This window comes from Pelophylax lessonae, assembly GCF_965119305.1.
Source record: "Pelophylax lessonae genome assembly, chromosome: 2".
NCBI classification, from domain to species: domain Eukaryota; kingdom Metazoa; phylum Chordata; class Amphibia; order Anura; family Ranidae; genus Pelophylax; species Pelophylax lessonae.
In genome coordinates this window covers 53,835,154-53,858,147 of record NC_138769.1, presented here as the reverse complement: position 1 = coordinate 53,858,147, position 22,994 = coordinate 53,835,154, and the positions used below count along the sequence as shown (strand labels likewise).

The following is a 22,994-nucleotide window of genomic DNA, read 5'->3' as shown; positions in this document are numbered from 1 at the left end:
AAAATGGCCGCCCCCATGCAGGAGACACGAGGCTACGCCAAGATGGCGGCCCCGCACGACCTGCGGGAGGATGGCGGCGGCCTGCGCCTGTGGAAAGCTGGCGGCGGCCTGCTAAAACGTGCGGCCTGCGGAAGGAAGGCAGCAGCCTGTGCGGCCTGCGGGAGGTGTGCGGCCTGCGGGAGGATGGCGGCGGCGGATGGCGGTAGTCCAGGTAACTGCAACCTTATGCATAAGGTAGGATCATATCACCCTCTTACATGGCCATCCTAAATAGTAATGCCAGCCCCTGACCTCAGTCATGGTCCCTTTACAGTGCCCACTCTTTACAGTGACTATCCGATAGTCAGCTCCCAAACCAAGCCTCCTGGTTCTTATTCACCAAATCACACTCAAGAGGGAGATCTGTGACACATGTTATAGGATAGAGGGGGGACCCAGGATCAAGAGGGTCCGACCATCCACAGAGGGGCCCGTGTCTATTCCCAAAAACCGACAGGGGAGAGGGGGAACATACTACTCACCATACCGGAACCGGTGGGCACCCACTCCTAACAGAACCCCTCTCCACCGAGGTGGGGGGGCTGTCGACCAATACGGACGCCGCGACTCAGTTTCCAACTGGTCGTCGGCGTCCCGGCGAGACGTTTAACTCGCAGGGCCAGCCCCCGTCCAGTGGGACTATGTCGCGGCCGACCCAGCGCGGAGCTAGGGCCTGCACGCGCTCGTAGGCTGACTGGGGTGACCACTGGATCTTAACATCCAGCCTGTCGCCCAGTTCCAGCAAAATTGTTGAAATGTGTCGCGGCCGATCCAGCGCGGAGCTGGAATCTGCACGCGCTTGTAGGCCGGCTGGGGTGACCACTGGACCTCAAAATCCAGCCCGTCGCCCAGATCCGGCATAATTGCTTGAAGATCTCACAGGAACAACTGGAGAAAAAAGCTGCTTAAAAAAGAAAAAAATGTTCTAAAAAATCTTGCCAGGACTAAAGATCCCAGCAAGGAACTTAGGTCCTTACTCCTGACTAGACAAAAAAAAAGTGACATCCTGTAGCAGAGAGAGAGAGGATATACCCTCTGGGACTGCCCCTAAGGTGTGGCCAGAACGTTTTCTTCTGCCTAGTGTCCTACTCCTGTAGAGGGCAGTATAACCCAATTTGATATTAATCAAAGAGGACTGCGTCTGTCAATGAGCGACAGAGAAATAGCATTTTTAGTTTGTGGTGTTCAGAAGCAGTGCAGTCCCACTTAAATGACAAATAATAGCGTACATTTACAGTTAGGAGGTCGGCAAGTGGTTACATTTAGGGAATTTCTATAACACAGTGCCAGGATTTCTTGCAAACTTAACATGTCACTGATTGAGGTTACTTCTTGATTATCAAAGAAATCACTCAGACTTTGAATTCCTAGAAAGAACTTTATTATAAATAATATGTAAACATTACACCTGGTTTTCAGAGTTAACTGACCTATTTGAAGAAAAGGCCATAAACTCTAGAAGGGTAGGTCTATGACAGGTTGGTACTTGCATTAGGTCTCCTGTGTGGAAGGAAAAACATCCTATTAACCTCGCTGAGCGGAATGTCTCGCAGGGCCGGAATGGCATCTTTTTGAGTCTCTTTGATCTGCTGCTTTTTGGCATAGGAGTCTATGGTATTAAAAAAAATAAAATAAATAAATAATAAAGTGATACTAAACCAATAATGTTTAATTTACATTGTCCATTCTCTTTCTGTATGTGGATGATGGAACTGTCATTATTTTAATAAAAAATGTCTAAGTACCTTTTTCCTATGTGATATATAGCTGTCACATGACCCAGATCTTCCCCAGCCTGTCTGCAGGGAAACATAAGCAGGAGGAGCTTCTAGCCCACTGCTGCTCGTCACAAGTTCAAAATATAAAATAAAAAAAACCCCATCCACTGGAATACAGAGTAAAAATAAATAATATCAATAAACTGTTTTAAATCGTCATACAACGTTTTGGAGCCTTGCAGGACCCCTTCGTCAGGAGGGCCCGACGAAGGGGTCCTGCGAGGCTCCGAAACATTGCACTCTCTTGTGATGTGATCTTACTGCAATAAAAACATTTGGACGACATTTAAGGATCCTTCGTGTGCTGGCAAATATGTGCATTTATCTGTGAGGTTTCTAGTAACCAGCTGGTATTCGCTGCAGCACCCACTATTGATGAGCCCTGTTACCAGGAATGTGTGCAAGGGAAATATAGACAAGACCATATATGGTATAAGACACGTGCGCACTTAGAACATAAAGACTAAGACCTTGTCCACATGAGGTGTATTAATGCACCGACTGTGTGAGGGCACTGGGCAGCATTTTCCCACATGGGGATGCAAGGGTGTTCTGTGCATCTCCTTGCAGGCAGTCCCATTGATGTAAATTGGGACACAACAGGATATAAGGCACTGCTCCCAATTTGATAAATGTGTGGGTATATGTCCCCAAACTTATACAGCTTGCATTCGGGGTCATTCACCGGCACGGAAGTTATACTGAGATTGGGGGAGTGGCTATGTCCATGAAGTCGTTGCATCCCAATTGACATCAAGTGAACTGCCTGCCGGGGGATGCAAGGAACAACTGTGCATCCCTGTGTGGGTAAACACGGCTCTCACAACGGGTTTGCACTGATATGCCCCGTGTGAATAAGGCCTAATCCAGATGTTTAAAAAAAATGATATAATCCTGTGCAGACGTAAATCAATAAATATTGTAGGTATATATTTCGGACCCGGCATTTCCCAGTTGGTCGACTGCCCACAATGGTCATGAACGCCATCCTGTTTATTTTTTCTATTTTTTGTTAAGTGCAGAACCGCTACTCCCTACACTAACTGTATCTCCTGTGCACTTCTGGTATACCCAGATGTTATATATTTCCTTGAAGGTGCTCATTGGTTTTTTTTTTCATTGTATCCAGAGCTTTGTATTTGTGATATATATGCTTGTTGTTGACTTATTCTCAATAAAAATTGTTTAATGGAAAAAAATAAATAAATAAATAAATATTGTAACACTGTCACCTTAACTACTTGCCGACCGCTCACTCGAGCTCTACTGCGGCAAAGTGGTTAGTTCCCGTCCAGCGACGTAGACCTACGTCGCTGGACTCCTCCCCTTGTGGGCGGCCCATGCGCGCCGCCGGGGGCACGCTCCCGCTGTATTCAGTCACAGCGGGAGTCGGGCCAGGGGAGGAGCGGCGGTCATCAACGCCGCTCTTCCCCGATCGTCGAGGAATCGAGTTTGGAGATCCGCCCACTTGTGTAAACAAAGCGGGCGGATCTCCTAAGTGATAGACAAGGTCAGATTGCAGGGTTCAGCATAGCTGAACCTGCGATCTGTCCCTGTGTCACTCAGTCACCTCCCCCCACACACGTTAGTAAGCACCAGGCATACATTAACCCCTCCCTCTCCAATAAAATAAACCCCTTCCCTGCCAGTGTCATTTTTACAGTAACAGTGCATATTTATAGCACTGATTACTGTAGTAATGTCACTGGTACCCCCAAAAGTGTCAAAAATGTCAGACAAGGGTCCGATCTGTCCGTCGCAATGTCGCAGTCCCGAAAAAAAAAATTGCAGATCGCCGCCATTACTCGTTAAAAAAAAAACACCAAAAATTACAGAAATCTTTCCCTTAGTTAGGAAACGCAATAACTTTTGCGCAAACCAATCAAAAAACGCTTATTGTGATTTTATTGTGATTTTTTTTTACCAAACATAGGTAGCAGAAAACAAATTTGCCAAAAATTTAAAAAAAAATTAGATTTTTACATTTTTTGGGGGGGGGGGGAATTTCATATAAAAAAATGTAAAAAATATTATTTTTTCAAAATGTACGCTCTTTTTTTGTTTATAGCGCAAAAAGTAAAAATCGCACAGGTGATCAAATACCACCAAAAGAAAGCTCTGTTTGTGGTAAAAAAAAGGACGTAAATTTAGTTTGGGTACGGCATTGCACGACCGCGCAATTGTCAGTTAAAATCGCACAGTGCCGAATCGCAAAAAGTGGCCTGGACGTAAGACAGCAAAATCCTCCGGTGGTAAAGTGGTTAATATCTTGGACTGTTAGTTACTGATGGACATCACTAATATAGCAACAGTTCAGCCTACAATGTATACCTTCCTGTTCATAGGAAAGGTAAGGGAGTGAAAGCAAATCTATAGAGGTTGTTCTATCGTTGGGGGGGGGGGGGGGGTAGAATTAACCATTTAGACCATATTTTATCAAATTTTTTCAGTCAACCCTTTGTTAAGTATAGTAACAAATGGCTTGAAAAAAAAAAACCTTAGAACTGGGTATAGATCATTCTTAAAGCATTGACGGAAGCAGATAGTCCCAATGTGAGGCTCACTGTAGGAGTTAAAATACAAATCAAAACTGATCTGAAACTTTTTAAACAAAATGATGTAAAACAGCGCGAAAAGACTGTTGACCGGGAACAATATTAAAGGACTAGTTGATATTAATGTAAAATCTTCAGGGGGATTGAGAGAAAAAATCAGTCCATCCATGGGCAGTGTCAGGGCCTGTGTTAAAGGGCTTTCAGCTTGTGTCAATGGTATCAGTTTGAGTGGCCTCTGAGATCATACAAAATCCATTGGCAGGTGCAGTTGACCTGCAGTTTACCTCCTTCTGACCTGCTTCAAGAGGGATTTGCATTCCCATAGATGAGTACAAGAATGAAAAACCTGCATGATACAAACCAAAACCCTTCAACACAGAGCTTTGAGTTCCCCATAGACATAACACAGTAGTTTAAAACCAGAGGACATTTTGCACCAAAGCATTTGTCCTCCTGAGAAGATCCTTTACACATCACCAAAAAAATATTTCTGTAGACCTTGAAATATTCCCCCCCCCCCGTTTTCCATGTTCATTCACTCAGTGTGCTTGCACAATTTCTACCTGCAAACATCGCTTTTCAGTTAACACACTTGACTTCATTTGTATTTTTTTTTCAAAAGAACAACCTTTTTCATTGGACAAGGTTACTGATGTCTATGGAAAAATTGCATTGTGCACAGATACAGTATAATACCAAAGGTCTGCCTTTACACGCACATGAACTTTAATAGCATCCAGTCTTCCGTAGTGTGTAATATTGAGTTGGCCCACCCTTTGAAGCTATAACAGCTTCAACTCTTCTGGAAAGGCTGTCCACAAGGTTTAGGAGTGTCTATGGGAATGTTTGACCATTCTTCCTGAAGTGCATTTGTGAGGTCAGGCACTGATGTTGGACAAGAAGGCCTGGCTCGCAGTCTCTGTTCCAATTCATCCCAAAGGTATTATATTGGTTTGAGGTCACAACATTGGGTTGAGGTGCAGGCCAGTCAAGAACCTCAATCCCAAACTCACTCATTCATGTCCTTATGGACCTTGCTTTGTGCACTGGTTCAAATCATTTGGTGGAGGAGAGATTATAGTGTGGGGTTGTTTTTCAGGGGTTGGGTTGGCTCCTTAGTTTCAGTCAAGGGAACTCCTAAGGTGTCAGCATACCAAGATATTTTGGGCGATTTCGTGCTCCCAACTTTGTGGGAACAGTTTGGCGATGTCCCCTTTCTGTTCCAGCATGACTGCGCACCAGTGCATCATGTGAGGTCCATAAAGACAAAGATGAGCGAGTTTGAGGAGGAGGAACTTGACTGGTCTGCACAAGTCCTGATCTCAACCTGATAGAACATCTTCAGGATGAATTAGAGTGGAGACTGCGAGCCAGGCCTTCTTGTTCAACATCAGTGCCTGACCTCACAAATGCGCTTCTGGAAGAATGGTCAAACATTCCCATAGACACTCCTAAACCTTGTGGACAGCCTTCCCAGAAGAGTTGAAGTAATTATAGTTGCAAAGGGTTGGCCAACTCAATATTGAACTCTTCGGACTAATACTGGGATGCCATTTAAATTCATGTGCGTGTAAAGGCAGGTGTCCCAATACTTTTAGTAATATAGTGTATTTTGTGCACTGTCAATAGGTGGCCCCACAGAAACAATACAGAGCCCCCAATTACTTTGAATCTGAGTGCTGTTGAGCGCAGACATATTACCTGTGACTGTCTCTATGGAATCTAGTGGAGCCGTACTCATCAAATTCACACCAAACAAAAAGACATAGGCGATGCAAATAACCACCAAGAGGTACACAGGAATAGCCACTGCCCAATACCTTAGGAAAAAAATAAAAAGACCCCATCATTAGTAAAAAGTGCAGGTTAAAGCACAGAAAAATCAAGTATTTCAAATGCTTTTTTGCTGTATTTTTGCTTTAGATAAATTATTCTTTATTAACTTGCAGTGTGTCTTTAACCACTTAAGCCCCGGAAGATTTTACCCCCTTGCTGACCAGGGGGTATTTTGTGATTCGGCACTGCGTGACTTTAACGGACAATTGCGCGGTCGTGCGACGCTGTATCTAAACGAATTTGGCGTCCTTTTTTTCCCACAAACAGAGCTTTCTTTTGGTGGTATTTGATCACCTGTGCGATTTTTTGATCACGCGCTATAAACAAGAAAAGAGCGTAAATTTTGTAAAAATAGCAATATTTTTCACATTTTTTTATATGAAATTCCCCCCAAAGAAAATGTAAAAATCAAAATTTTTTAACATTTTCGGCCAATTTGTTTTATGCTACATATGTTTGGTAAAAAAAAAAAATCGCAAAAAGCGTATTTTGATTGGTTTGCGCAAAAGTTATCGCGTTTACTAACAAAGGGAAAGATTTTTGTCATTTTTGTTGTTTTTTTTTAACGCGTAATGGCGGCGATCTGCGATTTTTTTTGCGGTACTGCGACATTGCGGCGGACAGATCGGACCCTTGACTGACATTTTTGCCACTTTTGGGGGTTACCAGTGACATTTCTACAGTAATCAGTGCTATACATATGCACTGTTACTGTAAAAATACACTGGCAGTGAAGGGGTTAACTTTTTTTGAAAGGGAGGGGCTATGTGTGTCCCTAGGGGCGTGCTTTCTACTGTGATTGGCTGTGGCTTCAGATGTATGAAGAGTGATCAACGGTTCTACATAGTAGAACCGTATGATCATCCTTCATACACAGGGGAGAATGACAGGCAGCTTGTTTACACAAGTCGCCTGACTTCCTCCCTCTCCCCCGCCGATCGCAGAGTGACCGGCGGACATCGGGTCCGCCGGTCACATGCGCGGGGGGGTCCGTGACCACGCGGGAGCGGGAGCGCGCCTCCGGGGGCGCGCGCTCGCTCCCTAGACCCTCACAAGCTAGCGACGTAGACCTACGTCGCTTTGCCTGTGAGGGGCTGACTGCCGACGTAGATCGGCGTTAGGCAGTCGGCAAGTGGTTAAAGTGATTGTAAAGTTTTTTTTTTTTTTTCTCTAACAAACATGTTATACTTCCCTCTGTGCAGTTGGTTTTGCAAAAAGCAGCCTGGATCCCCCTCTTCTCAAGTCCCTCATCGTGGCTCCTAGCCTCTCCTTCCCATCGAGTGCCCCCACAGCAAGCAGCTTGCTATGGGGGCACCCGAGCCGCAGCTCCGTATGTCCTATCAGACACTGAGCTGCCGTTCGTCCCTGCCCCTCTCTCTCCTGATTGGCTAACTGACTTTGATTGACAGCCACAGGACCCAATGGCTTCGTGGCTGTGTCTCAGCTAATCAGTAGAGAGAATCCACATGGCCAAGGGGCTCGTGGACATCGCTGGAGAGAGAAGGGGTTCAGGTAAGTATTTGGGGGTGCTGGGAAGGCTGCTACACACAGAAGGTTTTTTATCTTAATGAATATAATGAATTAAGATAAAACACCTTGTGACTTTACAACTCCTTTATACTTGCTGGAAAATTTAAATTCTCCAGGAAGAGTCAATTCATTAGCACTCCTTCCTTGCATGTAATGGCCCTCTCCTACTATATAGGTTGTAAGCTCCAACGAGCAGGGCTCTCTGATTCCTCCTGTATTGTATTGCTTTGTAGTTGTACTGTCTGCCCTCCTGTTGTAAAGCGCTGCGCAAACTGTCGGCACTACATAAATCCTGTATAATAATAATATTCTGGGAGTCTAGAATGACTGTCTGTGCTGGCTTGATTGACAGTTCTGAGTCTCGCTGGAGCTGCTGACATCACATCCAAGATGGTGGCAACTAGCAGCAGTCTCTAGGCTTTTGGATGTCTACACAAGGGATTCTTTTACAGGTAAAATAACATGCATAAAACATGTTGGATGCACATACAATCTTATGGGAAGATTGTTGCTGAAATGAATGGCATGGCAACAGGGTCAATTGAAACTAGTAATAAGTACTAGTATTGTTACTAACTTTTATTTATTAACCACTTTACCGCTGCTCACTAGAGCTCTACTGCGGCAAAGTGGTTGGATAACGTCTGGCGACGTAGACCTACGTCGCCAGACATTCCCCTCTCTCGGCGGCGCATGCGTGCCGCCGGAGGCTCGCTCCCGCTGTATTCAGTCACAGCGGGAGTCGGGCCAGGGGAGGAGCAGCGGCAATTGCCGCTGCTCTTCCCCGATCGTCGGGGAATAGAGTCTGGAGATCCGCCCGCTTGTGTAAACAAAGCGGGCGGATCTCCTAAGTGACAGGCAGTGTCAGATTGCAGGGTTCAAGATAGCTGAACCTGCGATCTGTCCCTGTGTCACTCAGTCACCTCCCCCCATACATGTCAGTAAGCACCAGGCATACATTAACCCCTCCCTCTCCAATAAAATGAACCCCTTCCCTGCCAGTGTCATTTTTACAGTAACAGTGCATATATATAGCACTGATTACTGCAGTAATGTCACTGGTACCCCCAAAAGTGTCAAAAATGTCAGTCAAGGGTCCGATCTGTCCGGTAAAAAAGAAAAAAAAAAATCGCAGATCACCGCCATTACTCGTTAAAAAAAAAAAACGACAGAAATCTTTCCCTTAGTTAGTAAACGCAATAACTTTTGCGCAAACCAATCAAAATACGCTTATTGCGATTTTTTTTTTACCACAAATATGTAGCAGGAAACAAATTGGCCTAAAATGATAAAAAATTTAGATTTTTAAATTTTTTTGGGGGAATTTCATATAAAAATGTGAAAAATATTGTTATTTTTTCAAAATTGTCACTCTTTTTTGTTTATAGCGCAAAAAGTAGAAATCACACAGGTGATCAAATACCACCAAAAGAAAGCTCTGTTTGTGGGAAAAAAAGGACGTAAATTTAGTTTGGGTATGGCGTTGCATGACCGTGCAATTGTCAGTTAACCACTTAAGCCCCGGAGGATTTTCCTGCTAAACGACCAGGGGGTATTTTGCGATTCGGCACTGCGTGACTTTAACAGACAATTGCGCGGTCGTGCGACGCTGTATCTAAACGAATTTGGCGTTCTTTTTTTCCCACAAACAGAGCTTTCTTTTGGTGGTATTTGATCACCTGTGCGATTTTTACTTTTTGCGCTATAAACAAAAAAAGAGCGTACATTTTGCAAAAATAACAATATTTTTCAAATTCCCCCAGAAAAATATGTAAAAATCAAAATTTTTTTAAATTTTCGGCCAATTTGTTTTATGCTACCTATGTTTGGTAAAAAAAAAAATCGCAAAAAGCGTATTTTGATTGGTTTGCGCAAAAGTTATCGCGTTTACTAACAAAGGGAAAGATTTCTGTCATTTTTGGTGTTTTTTTTTTTTAACGTGTAATGGCGGCGATCTGCGATTTTTTTTGCGGTACTGCGACATTGGGGCGGACAGATCGGACCCTTGACTGACATTTTTGACACTTTTGGGGTTACCAGTGACATTTCTACAGTAATCAGTGCTATATATATGCACTGTTACTGTAAAAATACACTGGTAGTGAAGGGGTTAACTTTATTTGGGAGGGAGGGGCTGTGTGTGTCCCTAGGGGCGTGCTTTCTACTGTGATTGGCTGTGGTTTGAGCTGTAAGGACACTGATCAACGGATCTACATAGTAGATCCATGTGATCAGTGTTTTTACAGCGAGGAGATTGACAGGTGGCTTGTTTACACAAGCTGCCTGACATTCTCCCTCTCCCCCGCCGATCGCCGAGTGACCGGCGGACATCGGGTCCGCTGGTCACACGCGCGGGGGGGGGGGTCCGTGACCGAGCGGGAGCGCGCCTCCGCGGGCGCGCGCGCTCGCTCCCCAGAGCCTCACAGGCGAGCGACATAGACCTACGTCACTCTGCCTGTGAGGGGCTGACTGCCGCAGTAAATATACTGTGAGCAGTCGGCAAGCGGTTAAAGTCGCACAGTGCCGAAACGCAAAAAGTGGCCCAGACGTAAGACAGCAAAATCCTCCGGTGGTAAAGTGGTTAATAAGTACTAGTATTGTTACTAACTTTTATTTAATAATAATATTATATAAAGCCCAAAATATATTCTACAGCACCATACAACTCCTAATAATAATAGTACCTTTAGTTTAGAAAATAATAATTTTATGCTGTACTACAAGGCTGCTTTAGCCTTATGAGCTAAAGAGAAAGCTATCTTGGGCCTATTGGTGTAGACGGCCTGCCAGAGCCAGGGAACCCCATTGTCTCTAGACCTACGATCTCTGCGACCTGACCACGTGTACATGCAACTAACCCAGAGTCCTATTTCAGAGTGAGAAGTAATGTCATTTTCATATTCTGAACCAACCATTTTGCCTCCCTCATTTTTTATAAAGATAGTAACACTTTAAATTAGTACTCACTTTTGAGGCCAATAGGTCAGTCCTAAAGAGTTTAGCCATGATTCAGGCACAAAAGCCCAGGTCAGATACAAGACTGGAAAACAATGTGGAACACAATTATTGAGATTGGTTACAGAATCAATTATGGACTACTTGTACAACCAAAAAGGGCTACAATCAATTATTCATGTCCAAGGTTGTTTTTCTCTATGCAATGCAGGCAGATCATGGCTGGTGGGAGGGGCCAGCAGGGTACATAGCTTCCTGAAAAGATCACAGCACCCTGCCTCAGTAATCCTCTTAAAAGCCCTTGGCCCTCATGTTATTAGTAGACTGGCTCTTGGGAGGAATAATCCAAATAATACAAATGTATTAATGGGTGACTGTCAGTCTGGACAAATTGGTTTTCCCAGGCAGATTGCATTTGCAGACCACCCTGGGTGATGCCCTCATATGATGCTCAGTCCCATGATGGCAAAACTGAAATCCAATAAATGCAAGGGGCTGGCCAGGGACATTAAGACTGGGAGGGAAGAGCTAGATGATGCTGGATGACCTGAATTACATGAGGTGGGCGCTGTGTGACTTGCTGCAGCTTCTAATGCACATTGTGAGAAGCTCACAGTGTGCAGTGAAATCTGAATAAGCATTTTTTTAGCACAGTTGAAGAGCATGTACAACTGTGCAAGACTGAAGGGTAGGCTGGAGTCTACCTTTTTTTTTTTTTAAGTTGTCATTATCAAACAATTAAAAAGGTACATATCGTGTCTGGAGTCCACCTGTAAAGTATATCTTAAGCCAAAACTTTTTAAATTTGTTTTGGATAGTGCAGGAAAGAGTTAGAACCATAGGTGTGCGCACAAGGTGTGCCAGGTGTGCCCAGGCACACCCTAATCATCCTGTGCAGCACAGATTCCCCCTACTGCCCTGGCTCCCCTCCCCCTTACCCCCACAGCTCTTCCGGCTTCCCTCCTCTCCTCTTTAGCCGGCTGTTGCTGTGGGGATGTTTTAGGATGAATGGGGAAAGGGGCCGGTAAATATATAATTTGCTGGCCCCCTCCCTTTCTGAATGAACATCGTGAGTGACTGGTAGTGTGTGTTTGAGCTTTTGTGTGCACACCCTAATGTATTAGGCTTCGCACACCTATGGTTAAAACCCATCATGTTTTTTCTTATCACCCTTTTTGACCTATTGGGGAGATTCCCCTTCACTTCCATCCCCGCAGGCACAACAGAAAATAAAAGGAAATCTTTCCAAAGTGAAGAGTGTTGTCACCAGAACAGGTGTCCCCATTAGAAGGCGTCTCCTCCATTCCTAATTATGTTCTAACTCTAAATTTTGTATTTCCCATAACTTTAAGCCCCGGTGACAATGGTCACCAGAACAAAAAAATGAGGGTGAATCCCCCAAAGTAAACACCTGACAGAGGGTCTAACCCCCTTGTCACTCTAACCATTAATTTATTCATATGCATGTCAGCAGTGTTTTTAAAAACTCAGTTTAGTTACATATATCACAAGATATCTGTATTAGCGGTGCACCGAAATTAAAATTCTGGTACCGAAAATTCAGGATGCACTTGCCAAAATTGAAATTGACTGTCTTTAAAAAATAAATATATTTTTATATATAATTGTATTATATTCAACTTTTTATTAATATCATGAATTTAAATCAATATGAATTTATTTGTCTGCCATTATCACCTTTTGAAGTGGCGTTAAAAATCCCACTTGCTGCATTTTTGATGCATATTTGGTTAGCACCTCCCTATTTAAAAGCATTGAAAATGCAGCAAGAACGTATCAAAAAAGCACCCATGTTGTGTTTTTGCTGCATTTTTTTGAGTCATATGACCTTTGAAAAACACACCATAAGCACGGTAAAACCGTGGCAAAATCGTGGACGTTTTTGGCAGCCATTATCGGCATCTTTTTTGCTTTCGGCACAATGCTGAAAACCCTTTTTTTTTTGGAGGCCAAAATCTCGTTGCATCACTAATCTGTATTCAGGAAATGCTAAAACTTCAGACCTTTATGTATCCCTCCAATACTGCCAACTTATACGTACTGTAAATTGCCTTAACTGGAGCCAATTAGATAAATGTACGTCAATACATAGAACAAGATTTCCCTCTGAGAGGCACTTTAAAGGGCAATAAATACAAAGAAAGGTATGATCAAGAAAAAAATATAGTCAAAGTAAAGAGAAGAAAAAATCTCAAACATACAAAATTTTATTATACATTGTCACTTTGACTATATTTTTTCTTGATCATACCTATCTTTGTATTTAAAGCCCTTTAAAGTCCTGCTCAGAGGGAAATCTTGTTCTATGTGCCAACTTATACGTAGAACAGATCCAACCTAAGTGTTAAATTATAAAAATAAATCTACAATTCCCAATTCTGCAGAGTGACACAAGAGATAGATCACATTTTGAAAAAAGGGGGGGGGGGGTGGGTGGTGACTGTTGTCACTCACGTGATCGCGCCTATAAAAAAATATGTATATATATAAATTGATAAACAATTTTATGTTCAATTATAGATCTCATTTTACCCAAAATTCTCCATATAGTTTAAAGGATAAGTTCACTTTTTCGGAAAAAAAATAACGAATGCACATTTTTTTGCAGGTAAAAAAAATGTGCATTTAATATTGTTATTATATATATATATATATATATATATATATATATATATATATATATATATATATATATATATTTTTTTTTTTTTTTTTGGAGCCTGTAAAGAATTGCACCAGCGATCAGTAGATCGCTGGTGCCATGCAGGTCTCCAGTGTATCTGCTTGCCCATAGATGCCGTATAGGTAAGCAGATACAATCTGACAGAAAGAATGAATGAACTACCACGGCACTCCATAGCACCGTGGTAGTTCATTGAGAACTACAAGCCGACAGCCACAAAGGTGCCGTGGTACTTCATTGAAAACTACAAGCCAACAGCCGCAAAGGCTGCCAGACCTTGTAGTTTCCCATGCACAGAGCTCTGTCAATCAGTGACTGGGCCGAGCAGGCAGACACAGCTAGCAGGGAGGGAGAAGAACCTCGCTAGCTGTCAAATCGGGGATCGGGGGGGGGGGGTGTGGGCTGGTTCTTTCGTAATAGGTTACATCCTGAATATGGGTGCAATACGTTACGAAAGGTGAACTTATCCTTTGGGAAGAATAGGGACCCAAAAATGCGAACATTCACATAAAAATTGTTAATGTTGGGAAGTCTAGAAATGTGATGGTAATCTGTGTCTGTCCTACCTTCTCCAGATCAATGGATTCTTGTCAAATGTTATCCCATAGTTGATTCAAGGGTGCTATGTGCTCAGTACTAAGATGAGTGTGGTGGTGTTTAGGTTTGCTTTAACTGGTTGCCGACCGCCGCAAGTACATATACTGCGGCGGTCAGCCCCGGCCAGGCAAAGTGACGTACCGGTACGTCACTAGCTTGTGAGTCAATAGCGGGCGAGATCGCGCCCGCTGGGGGCTCGCGCCTGCCCCGGCTCGTTCCCTAACAAGTCAGTGCGTGTGACGGTCACTCGCGATCGTTCGCCGGGAAGGGAGAAAGGCAGGCGGCTAATGTAAACAAGCCGCCTGTCATTCTCCCCTGTGTAAAAATGGAGATCAGACGGTTCTACTATGTAGGACTGTTGATCTCTGTTTTTACACTAGTAGCCATGTCCCATCACAGTTAGAAGCACACCCCTAGGACACACTTAACCCCTCCCTCTCCAATACAGTTAACCCCTTCCCTGCCAGTGTCATTTTTGCAGTTACAGTGCATATATTCAGCACTGATTACTGCAGTAATGTCACTGGTAACCCCAAAAGTGTAAAAAATGTCAGTCAAGGGTCCGATCTGTCCGCCACAATGTCGCAGTCCCGCAAAAAAAAAAAAAAAAAAAAAAAAAAAAAAATCGCAGATCGCCGCCATTACTTGTTAAAAAAAAAACCACCAAAAATGACAAAAATCTTTCCCTTTGTTAGTAAACGCGATAACTTTTGCGCAAACCAATCAAAATACACTTTTTGCGATTTTTTTTACCAAACATATGTAGCATAAAACAAATTGGTCGAAAATGTAAAAAAATTTAGATTTTTAAATTTTTTGGGGAATTTCATATAAAAAATGTGAAAAATATTGTTATTTTTGCAAAATTGACGCTCTTTTTTTGTTTATAGCGCATGATCAAAAAATCGCACAGGTGATCAAATACCACCAAAAGAAAGCTCTGTTTGTGGGAAAAAAAGGACCTCAAATTCGTTTAGGTACAGCGTCACACGACCGCGCAATTGTCCGTTAAAATCACGCAGTAAAAAAAAAAAAAAAATCGCAAAAAACCCCCTGGTCAGGAAGGGGGTAAAATCTTCCGGGGCTTAAGTGGTTAATACAAAGGTGACTCCTAGATTAAATAGATGGAAATACAGTCACAGCAGGAGCTTTTCCCTTACTGAAATTTTTTTCACAATGACAGCAAAACTTCACCCTAAACAGGAAATTTTGCTTTTAAGAGTCCTCCCCCTCCCCCTCCAACAATATTGGAGGTTGATTTTTTTTTGAGGGGGAGTAGGATACTAAGTTTTCAGCAGGTACCCGCTCCCACATCTGCTGGAAACGCCTTGGTGATTCCACAGGAAGTTGTCCCCCTGCCCGCAACCTCTTGGGACACATTACAGGTCCTAGAAGACTGCGTGACCATTCACAAAAAGCAACATGACTTGCTCATGCGCAGTGAAAAACCAGCTGTGAAGCTTATAGGAGTCGTGGTGGGCTTCCCACACTAGAAGTGTCGGCGTCAGGGACCCAAAGACCAGCAAAGATCTAGTTCAGGTGAGGACAGCACTGAATCCCTGGACAGGTAAGTGTCCTTATATTAAATGTCAGCAGCTACAGTATTTGTTGCTACTGACTTTACATTTTTTTTTTTTCTTAAATTTTTTTTTTCTATAGACTGAAGAAATGCTTGAAATAGTTCTTTGAGGACTAACAGAAATTACTGAGAAACACCTGCCACCTAGTGGTTACACAATGCTCTTTATCTACAAAAACATTGCAGGCCATAAAAATATAGAATATACACTATATGGGCAAACATTTGTTAACACCTGACCATCACTGCCTACGTTATGACTAAAAGTACTAGACACCTCTCCAAATTATTGGAGCTTATGTGGTATTAGTGAAGGGAACTCTTAATGCTACTGCATATAAAGACATTTTAGATAATGGTGAGATTGCAACCTTATGGGGACAGTCCTCCTATGCTCCTCAGAGCTTCATGACTTTACGAGTTCTATCCTGAATAACCTGCAGCCTGCCCAGGGCCCCGACTGAATACATTTAGGATGAACTGGAACACTGAGTTTGAGGTCTTCTCTTCCAACATCAGTATGTGGCCTCCCAAATGCTCTTTTGCCTGAAGTAGCACAAATTCCCTCAGATGCTTTCCAAACCTTTGTTAAAACCTTCCTGAAAGCGTGGACACTGTTAAGCTAGAAAAGCTATGCGGGGGGGGGGCATGGTTTGGGATGTCGAACAAGCTCAGAGGAAAAGAGGAGAAAAAACTGTTCTACGAATTGACAAATATAAACACCAGGGACTACTGATTCCAAAAGTTTGGGAGAACATGCACAGTGGATATTAAAAGTCGACACACCCCTGTTAAGATGCCAGGTTTCTGTGATGTAAATGAGACAAAGATAAATCATTTCAGAACTTTTTCCACCTTTAATGTGACCTTAAGGCCCCTTTCACACAGGCGGGACCGTTCAGATCCGCCAAAAAAACGGACAGTCGGATCTGAACGGTCCCCCCATGCATCTCTATGGGGGGATCGGATGTCAGCGGAGACATGTCCGCTGACATCCGATCCGTCAAATCTGGACGGATGGAAACCCTATTTTCCATCCGTCCAGCGGATCAGATGGGATCGGATGAGAACGGACCGATGGTCCGTTCCCATCCGATTTCCCCCATAGAGATGCATGGGGAACTGACAGCTGTGTCTCCGTACACAGCGCGGAGACACAGCTGTCATCCTCCTGCTCAGCGGGGGATCGGCGGATCGATCCCCCGCTTAGAAAAACAGAATCCGTCTGACGGACGGATAGTGTGAAAGGGGCCTTAAAATGTACAACTCAGTTGAACAACAAACTGAAATCTTTTAGGAGGAGGCAAGTAAAAATAAAAAAAATAAAATAATATGGTTGCATAAGTGTGCACACCCTTAAACTAATACTTTGTTGAAGCACCTTTTGATTTTATTACAGCATTCAGTCTTTTTGGGTATGAGTCTATCAGCATGGCACATCTTGACTTGGCAATATTTGTCCACTCTTCTTTGCAAAAACACTCCAAATCTGTCAGATTGCGAGGGCATCCCCTGTGCACAGCCCTCTTCAGATCACCCCACAGAGTTACAATCATATTTAGGTCTGAGCTCTGGCTGGGCAATTCCAAAACTTTAATCTTCTTTTGGTGAAGTCATTCCTTTGTTGATTGGATGTATGTTTTGGGTTGGTGCGATGCTCAAAAATGAAGTTCCTCCTTATGTTCAGAAGACTGGTTTTGAGCCAATATTGACTGGTATTTGGAACTGTTCATAATTCCCTCTACTTTGACTAAGGCCCCTGTTCCAGCTATAGAAAAACGTCCCCAAAGCATGATGCTGCCACCACCATGCTTCACTGTGCGTATGATGTTCTTGGTGATGTGCAGTGTTTTTATGCCAAACACATCTTTTGGAATAATGGCCAAAAAGTTCAACCTTGATTTCATCAGACCATAACACATTTTTCCACATGCTTTTGGGAGACTTCAGATATGTTTTTGCAAAATTTAGCCGGGCTTGGATGTTTTTCTTGGCTTCCATCCTGCCACTCTACCCCACAGCCCAGACATATGAAGAATACGGGAGATGGTTGTCACATGTACCACACAGCCAGTACTTGCCAGATATTACTGCAGCTCCTTTAATGTTGTGGTAGGCCTCTTGGCAGCCTCCCTGACCAGTTTTCTTCTGATCTTTTCATACATTTTGGAGGAATGTCCAGAGTTCTTGGTAATGTTACTGTTGTGCCATATTTTCTCCACTTAATGATGACTGTCTTCACGGTGTTCCATTGTATTATATATTTAATGCCTTGGAAATTCTTTTGTACCCTTCTCCTGACCGACATCTTTTAACAATGAGATCCCTCTGATGCTTTGGAAGCTCTCTGTGAACCATGGCTTTTGCTGTAGGATGTGACTAAGAAAATGTCAGGAAAGACCTACTAGAACAGCTGAACTTTATTTGGGGTTAATCAGAGGCACTTTAAATGTTGACAGGTGTGTACTAACTCCTTTAGGCCCCTTTCACACAGGCGGACCGTTCAGATCCGCCTGCTCGTTTTTTTGGCGGATCTGAGCGGTCCCCCCATGCATCTCTATGGGGGGATCGGATGTCAGCGGAGACATGTCCGCTGACATCTGACCCGATCCGTCAAATCTGGACGGATGGAAACCCTATTTTCCATCCGTCCAGCGGATCGGATGGGATCGGATGAGAATGGACCGACGGTCCGTTCCCATCCGATTTCCCCCATAGAGATGCATGGGGAACTGACAGCTGTGTCTCCGCACACAGCGTGGAGACACAGCTGTCATCCTGCTCAGCGGGCGATCGGCGGATCGATCCCCCGCTGAGAAAAGCGGAGTCCGTTTGACGGACATAGTGTGTGAAAGAGCTCTAATTCTGAACACAGCTACATCCCCAGTTACGCACACTTCTGCAATCACATTATTTTTTTTATTTCTACCCCCCCTTAAAACAAATAGAGTTTGTTTTTCAATTGTGTTGTACAGTTAATAGGTCCCATTAAAGGTGGAATTATTTATCTTTGTCTAATTTTAAAATCACAGAAACTTGAGATTTTAACAACGGTGTGCAGACTTTTTACATCCACTGTATGCATGAGGCGCTGTATTGGAATCATCAATAATTCATGACTGAAGGAGGTTAATCCCATTCAAGTGGAATACAATGGTTCCAGTAAATCTGCTCCCAACACACAGGTTACTTCCTAGCTAGAGAACTTGGAGTCCACAAAAAGTAAATGTAATAGGTGTTCAAGACCAAGGGATTAAATTTTCAAAAATCTTTTCATACTGGTGTTACATTATAAGAAGACATAAAACATCCAATGTGTTTTGGGGGCTCAAAGTTCTCCCCATTCTTTAAGGCTCAGATGTTGAATATTGTTAGGAGGACTCAAAAACAGCAGTCACCAAAATGAATTACTGGAAGAATGAACAGTAAAAAGTACATGGGGTCAATAGTAGCAGACGCACCCGTGGGGTTTGAGAGAAGCAGAAATCAAATTACATTAGAAGGGGGCTAATAGGGTAATGACATTTGTGCGTGTACAAACCACCATGTACATGGAGTCCCCTTGTACTTGGATCATTAGTTCTAGGTGCTGGTGATTTGGTGCTTACTTTTTTATGGAAAATTTTTAATTTTGTATGGGTTCTCCCTGCACAGGAAGTATTCTGCTCATCTGCTCAGTGCTGGGACAAGGACCTTTAATGCCCAAGGTGAAAAAAGCCAAAGTGCATACATGTTGTTAGCTACCAGCTTGGTTTGCAGCTTTCCCAAAACCAATACTCCCCACCCCTCTGCTTAGCCTAAGTGCCTCTGCCTACCCCTCAGCCCAACCCTGATTCTGCTACAGGGGTTAACTGAAAGTTCGGGACAAGTTTATGGTTTGCGAGATGCTCTGAAAAGCCTCACATAAAAAATTACAGTGCTAGGCCCATGATGCGAAGAACATGTGGTGCCTGCATTAGTCTATTACATTAAATTGGATCTTTAATCAGGAATATGAGCTTCTTTCCACTCCTCCCTTCCTCTTATACAACTGAAAAAAAATAAAAATGTAACAATATATTCTTTTTTACAATTTCCATTTTCTGCATTCTAGCCTGGGCGAGGATGATGTATTCAGTCTATGGGACCTGATAGAGACGCGCAGTGTGACATGTCCAGTAGACCCATAGTGTGTCTGTACATGCGTGGGATAATCAGTCTAATATGGTGGCATAGGAGCAGAGTGATGAAGAACTTTGGGCTGGAAGGAGGACATTGCTAGACTTCAGGGACTGGTGAGCATATTTTTTTAATACACATACAGGAACATTTATGAGAGACTAAAAATGGGAGTTTTGACTTTACCGTAAAATCTGTTTCTCTGATGTTCATTGACAGACACAGCTCCTGATATTCATAACCATTGGGTTATACTGCCCCCTACATAAAGTAGGACACTAGGCAGAAAATAATTCTGGCTACACCCATGGGCAGTCCCAGGGGGTATACTCCCTCTCTTTGCTATAGCACAGGGTGCTGTGTCCGTCAATGAACATCAAAAAAATGGATTTTACGGCAAGTCAAAAATCCCATTTTCTCTTTCGTTCATTGACGGACACAGCTCCTGATATTCATAACCATTGGGACATCCCAAAGCATTAAACATTAGGGGTGGGAACAACAAAAAAATTCCCAAGGCTTAACATTAGCCAACCAGGCAACAGGAGCACAACCAAACAACTGGAGCCCACCTGGAAAAAAAAAAAAAAGGACACACCCTCAAAGGAGGATCAGGTCCTCCTAAACAGCAGTCTGCAAAACATTGTGGGCAAAGGAAGCATCAGCAGATGCCAACACATCCACTTCATAAAACATTGTAAAAGTGGGCACCGACGACCAGGTGGCCGCCTTGAAAACCTGCGCCACTGACGCCTGAGGACGGAAGGCAAAGGTGGCACTAAGCGCCCTAGTAGAGTGCCCTTTGACAGGGAAAGCAGGAATCTGACCCCTGATGGAATAGGCCTGAACCACCGTCTGTCTGATCCATCTGGAAATGGTCACAGAGGAAGCAGACAACCCTTTTCGAGGTCCATCCCTGAGCACAAAGAAAAAGTTTGACTTCCTGAAAGACACCATAGCTGCCAGGTACACCCTAGTTGCCTGGACCAAATCCAAAGCATGCAAGGTAATTTCCTTTGGATGTTTAGGCCTAGGACACAGGGAAGACAACACAATGTCTTCAAATGAAAATCAGAGACAACCTTTGGAAGGAACGACGGATAGGGGCCAAGAACCATCTTATCCCTGTGAATTATCAGGTAAAGTGAACGACAGGATAACACCGCCAGTTCCAACACCCTGCACGCAGAGGTGATAGCCACTAAAAAGGCCACTTTCTGGGACAGCATAAGCAGGGGAATCTCCTGAATAGTTTTAAAGGGAGGCTTCTGTAGAGCTGAAAGCACCAAATTAAGACCCCAAGGCGGCAACAGGGCCCACACTGGAGGAACCAAATGTCGGACACCCTGAAGAAAGGTACGCACCAAGGAGTGTGTGACCAAATGTTGTTGGAAGAAGACCGCCAAAGCCGACACCTGGCCCTTGATGGTACTCCAAACCAATTTCTGTCCAACCCTCCATTGAAGGAAGGTCAAGATCTGAGCCACCAAGAAAGAGTGAGGAAGAACCGCAAGAGACTCACACCACGCAATGTATGTCTTCCACGTACGATGGTAGATCTTCCTAGAGTGTCAGGGTGCCAGGAAACCAGACCACACGGGGATGCAGGTAGAATAAAACAGTTCATTGGAGCAAACAACAATAAACACACAGCAAGAGTGAGGAAGAGAGATTAGAAACAAACCGGGGCTCAGACCAGAAGCGGTTAGTCATCCAAGCCGGGTCGAGTCCAGAAACGGGTAGTCTGCTGATGCCGGGTCGTCTACCGATGCCGGGTCGAGCCAGGAGAGTCGTCAGCCAAGCCAGGCCATACAAGGAGGAACACGGCGAACAGAAGACTGCTAGCAAAGATGCACCTTGCAGCACAAACAAAAGGGAAAGGACTGCAACCCATCAAGTGATTGATATAGTCAGGTGTGCAGCATCATCACTGTGCGACACTCAGGCAGCAAACAAGTGATGATGCCATCAGAGTTTATAGGAGGCAGGAGTATGCACATGTCCAAGATGGCTGCCAAGAGAAGGACAAGGTAAGACCTTGACATAGAGTTAGATTTTCTAGCTTTCAACAGTGTAGGAATTACCGACTCAGATAAACCCCTATTCTTCAGCACCTGGTGTTCAACAGCCAAGCTGTCAAAGCCAGCGACTGTAAAGCAGGATGGAAGATCAGTCCTTGGGACAGCAGATCCTCCCTGAGAGAAAACTGTCAAGGAACGTCAGCGACCAGCTGCACCAGATTGGCTTACCAAGCCCAGCGAGGCCAGTCCAGAGCCATAAAGAGGACCGGAATCCCTTCTGTCTCGATCATGCGTAGAAGTCTGGGCAGAAGCTTTAGAGGAGGGAAGGCATAAATCAGAGGATACTGAGCCCACGGGGCCACCAGTGTGTCTGTGGCATCCGCCAGAGGAACCCTTGACTGAGCTACAAACCTCTGCATCTTTCTGTTGAGCTGAGAAACCAACAGATCCAACTTGGGGGTGCCCCACCGGAGACACAGCTGATTAAATATCTCTGGATGAAGGGGCCAGGTAATCTACCTGCCAATTTTCCACCCCGGGAATGTGTACGGCGGAGAGGGCTGGAACTAACCCTTTTGTCCACCTTAGAATGCCAGCTACCTCTAGAGCCACCAGGACACTTCCTGTGCCCCCTTGGTGATTGACATAAGCCACGGCCATGGCATTGTCCAAATTAATGCGCACTGGACAACCCTGAAGACGATCTGTCCAATGATCCAGATACAGTCTCTTCCAGCGTCCAGATCCCCTGAGCAGAATGCTTGCCGAGGACGCCTCCCCAGCTGGACAGACTGGCATCGGTGGTGACCACTGTCCAATACAAGGGGAGGAAGGATTGTCCCAGCCGAAGCGCCAAAGAACAAAGTCTCCCACAGCAAAGCAGAGAAAACGCTGGTGACTGGCACATATTGGAATGTGAAGGTAGACATCCTTCATATCGATAGAGGCGAGGAAATTATCCTAAGGCAGGGATGCCACCACTGTTTGAATGGACTCAATTCTGAACTTCTGTACCTGTACAAAGCAGATTAGCGCCTTGAGGTCCAGGATTGGACGCACTTTGCCTTCCTTCCTGGGAACCGTGAACAGGTTTGAGTAAAAACCCTGAAAACTTTCTAAAGTCGGAACCGGGACAATCACCCCTTGATGGAACAGGGCTTGTACCGCCCCAAACAGGCCCTGTAAGTGGTCTGGGGACAGGCGCAAGTTTGAAGGAAAAAACCTTGTCCGGGGACAAGAGCG

At 44.2% G+C, this 22,994-nt stretch overlaps 2 protein-coding genes across 2 annotated transcripts in view; one reads left to right on the top strand and one right to left on the bottom strand.

The window, feature by feature from the left end:
- TTC3 (tetratricopeptide repeat domain 3) overlaps nt 1–22,994 on the top strand; it is a 456,491-nt gene that overhangs the window by 118,348 nt on the left and 315,149 nt on the right. The window lies entirely within an intron of this gene.
- PIGP (phosphatidylinositol glycan anchor biosynthesis class P) overlaps nt 1,398–22,994 on the bottom strand; it is a 72,747-nt gene continuing 51,150 nt past the window's right edge. Inside the window, exons 3-5 of the mRNA XM_082247855.1 lie at nt 10,706–10,778; nt 6,074–6,192; nt 1,398–1,648 (exon numbers count right to left, since the gene is read on the bottom strand). Coding sequence (XP_082103981.1) covers nt 1,509–1,648; nt 6,074–6,192; nt 10,706–10,778 — 332 coding nt within the window. The 3' untranslated portion in view covers nt 1,398–1,508. The remainder of the gene's footprint in view (nt 1,649–6,073; nt 6,193–10,705; nt 10,779–22,994) is intronic.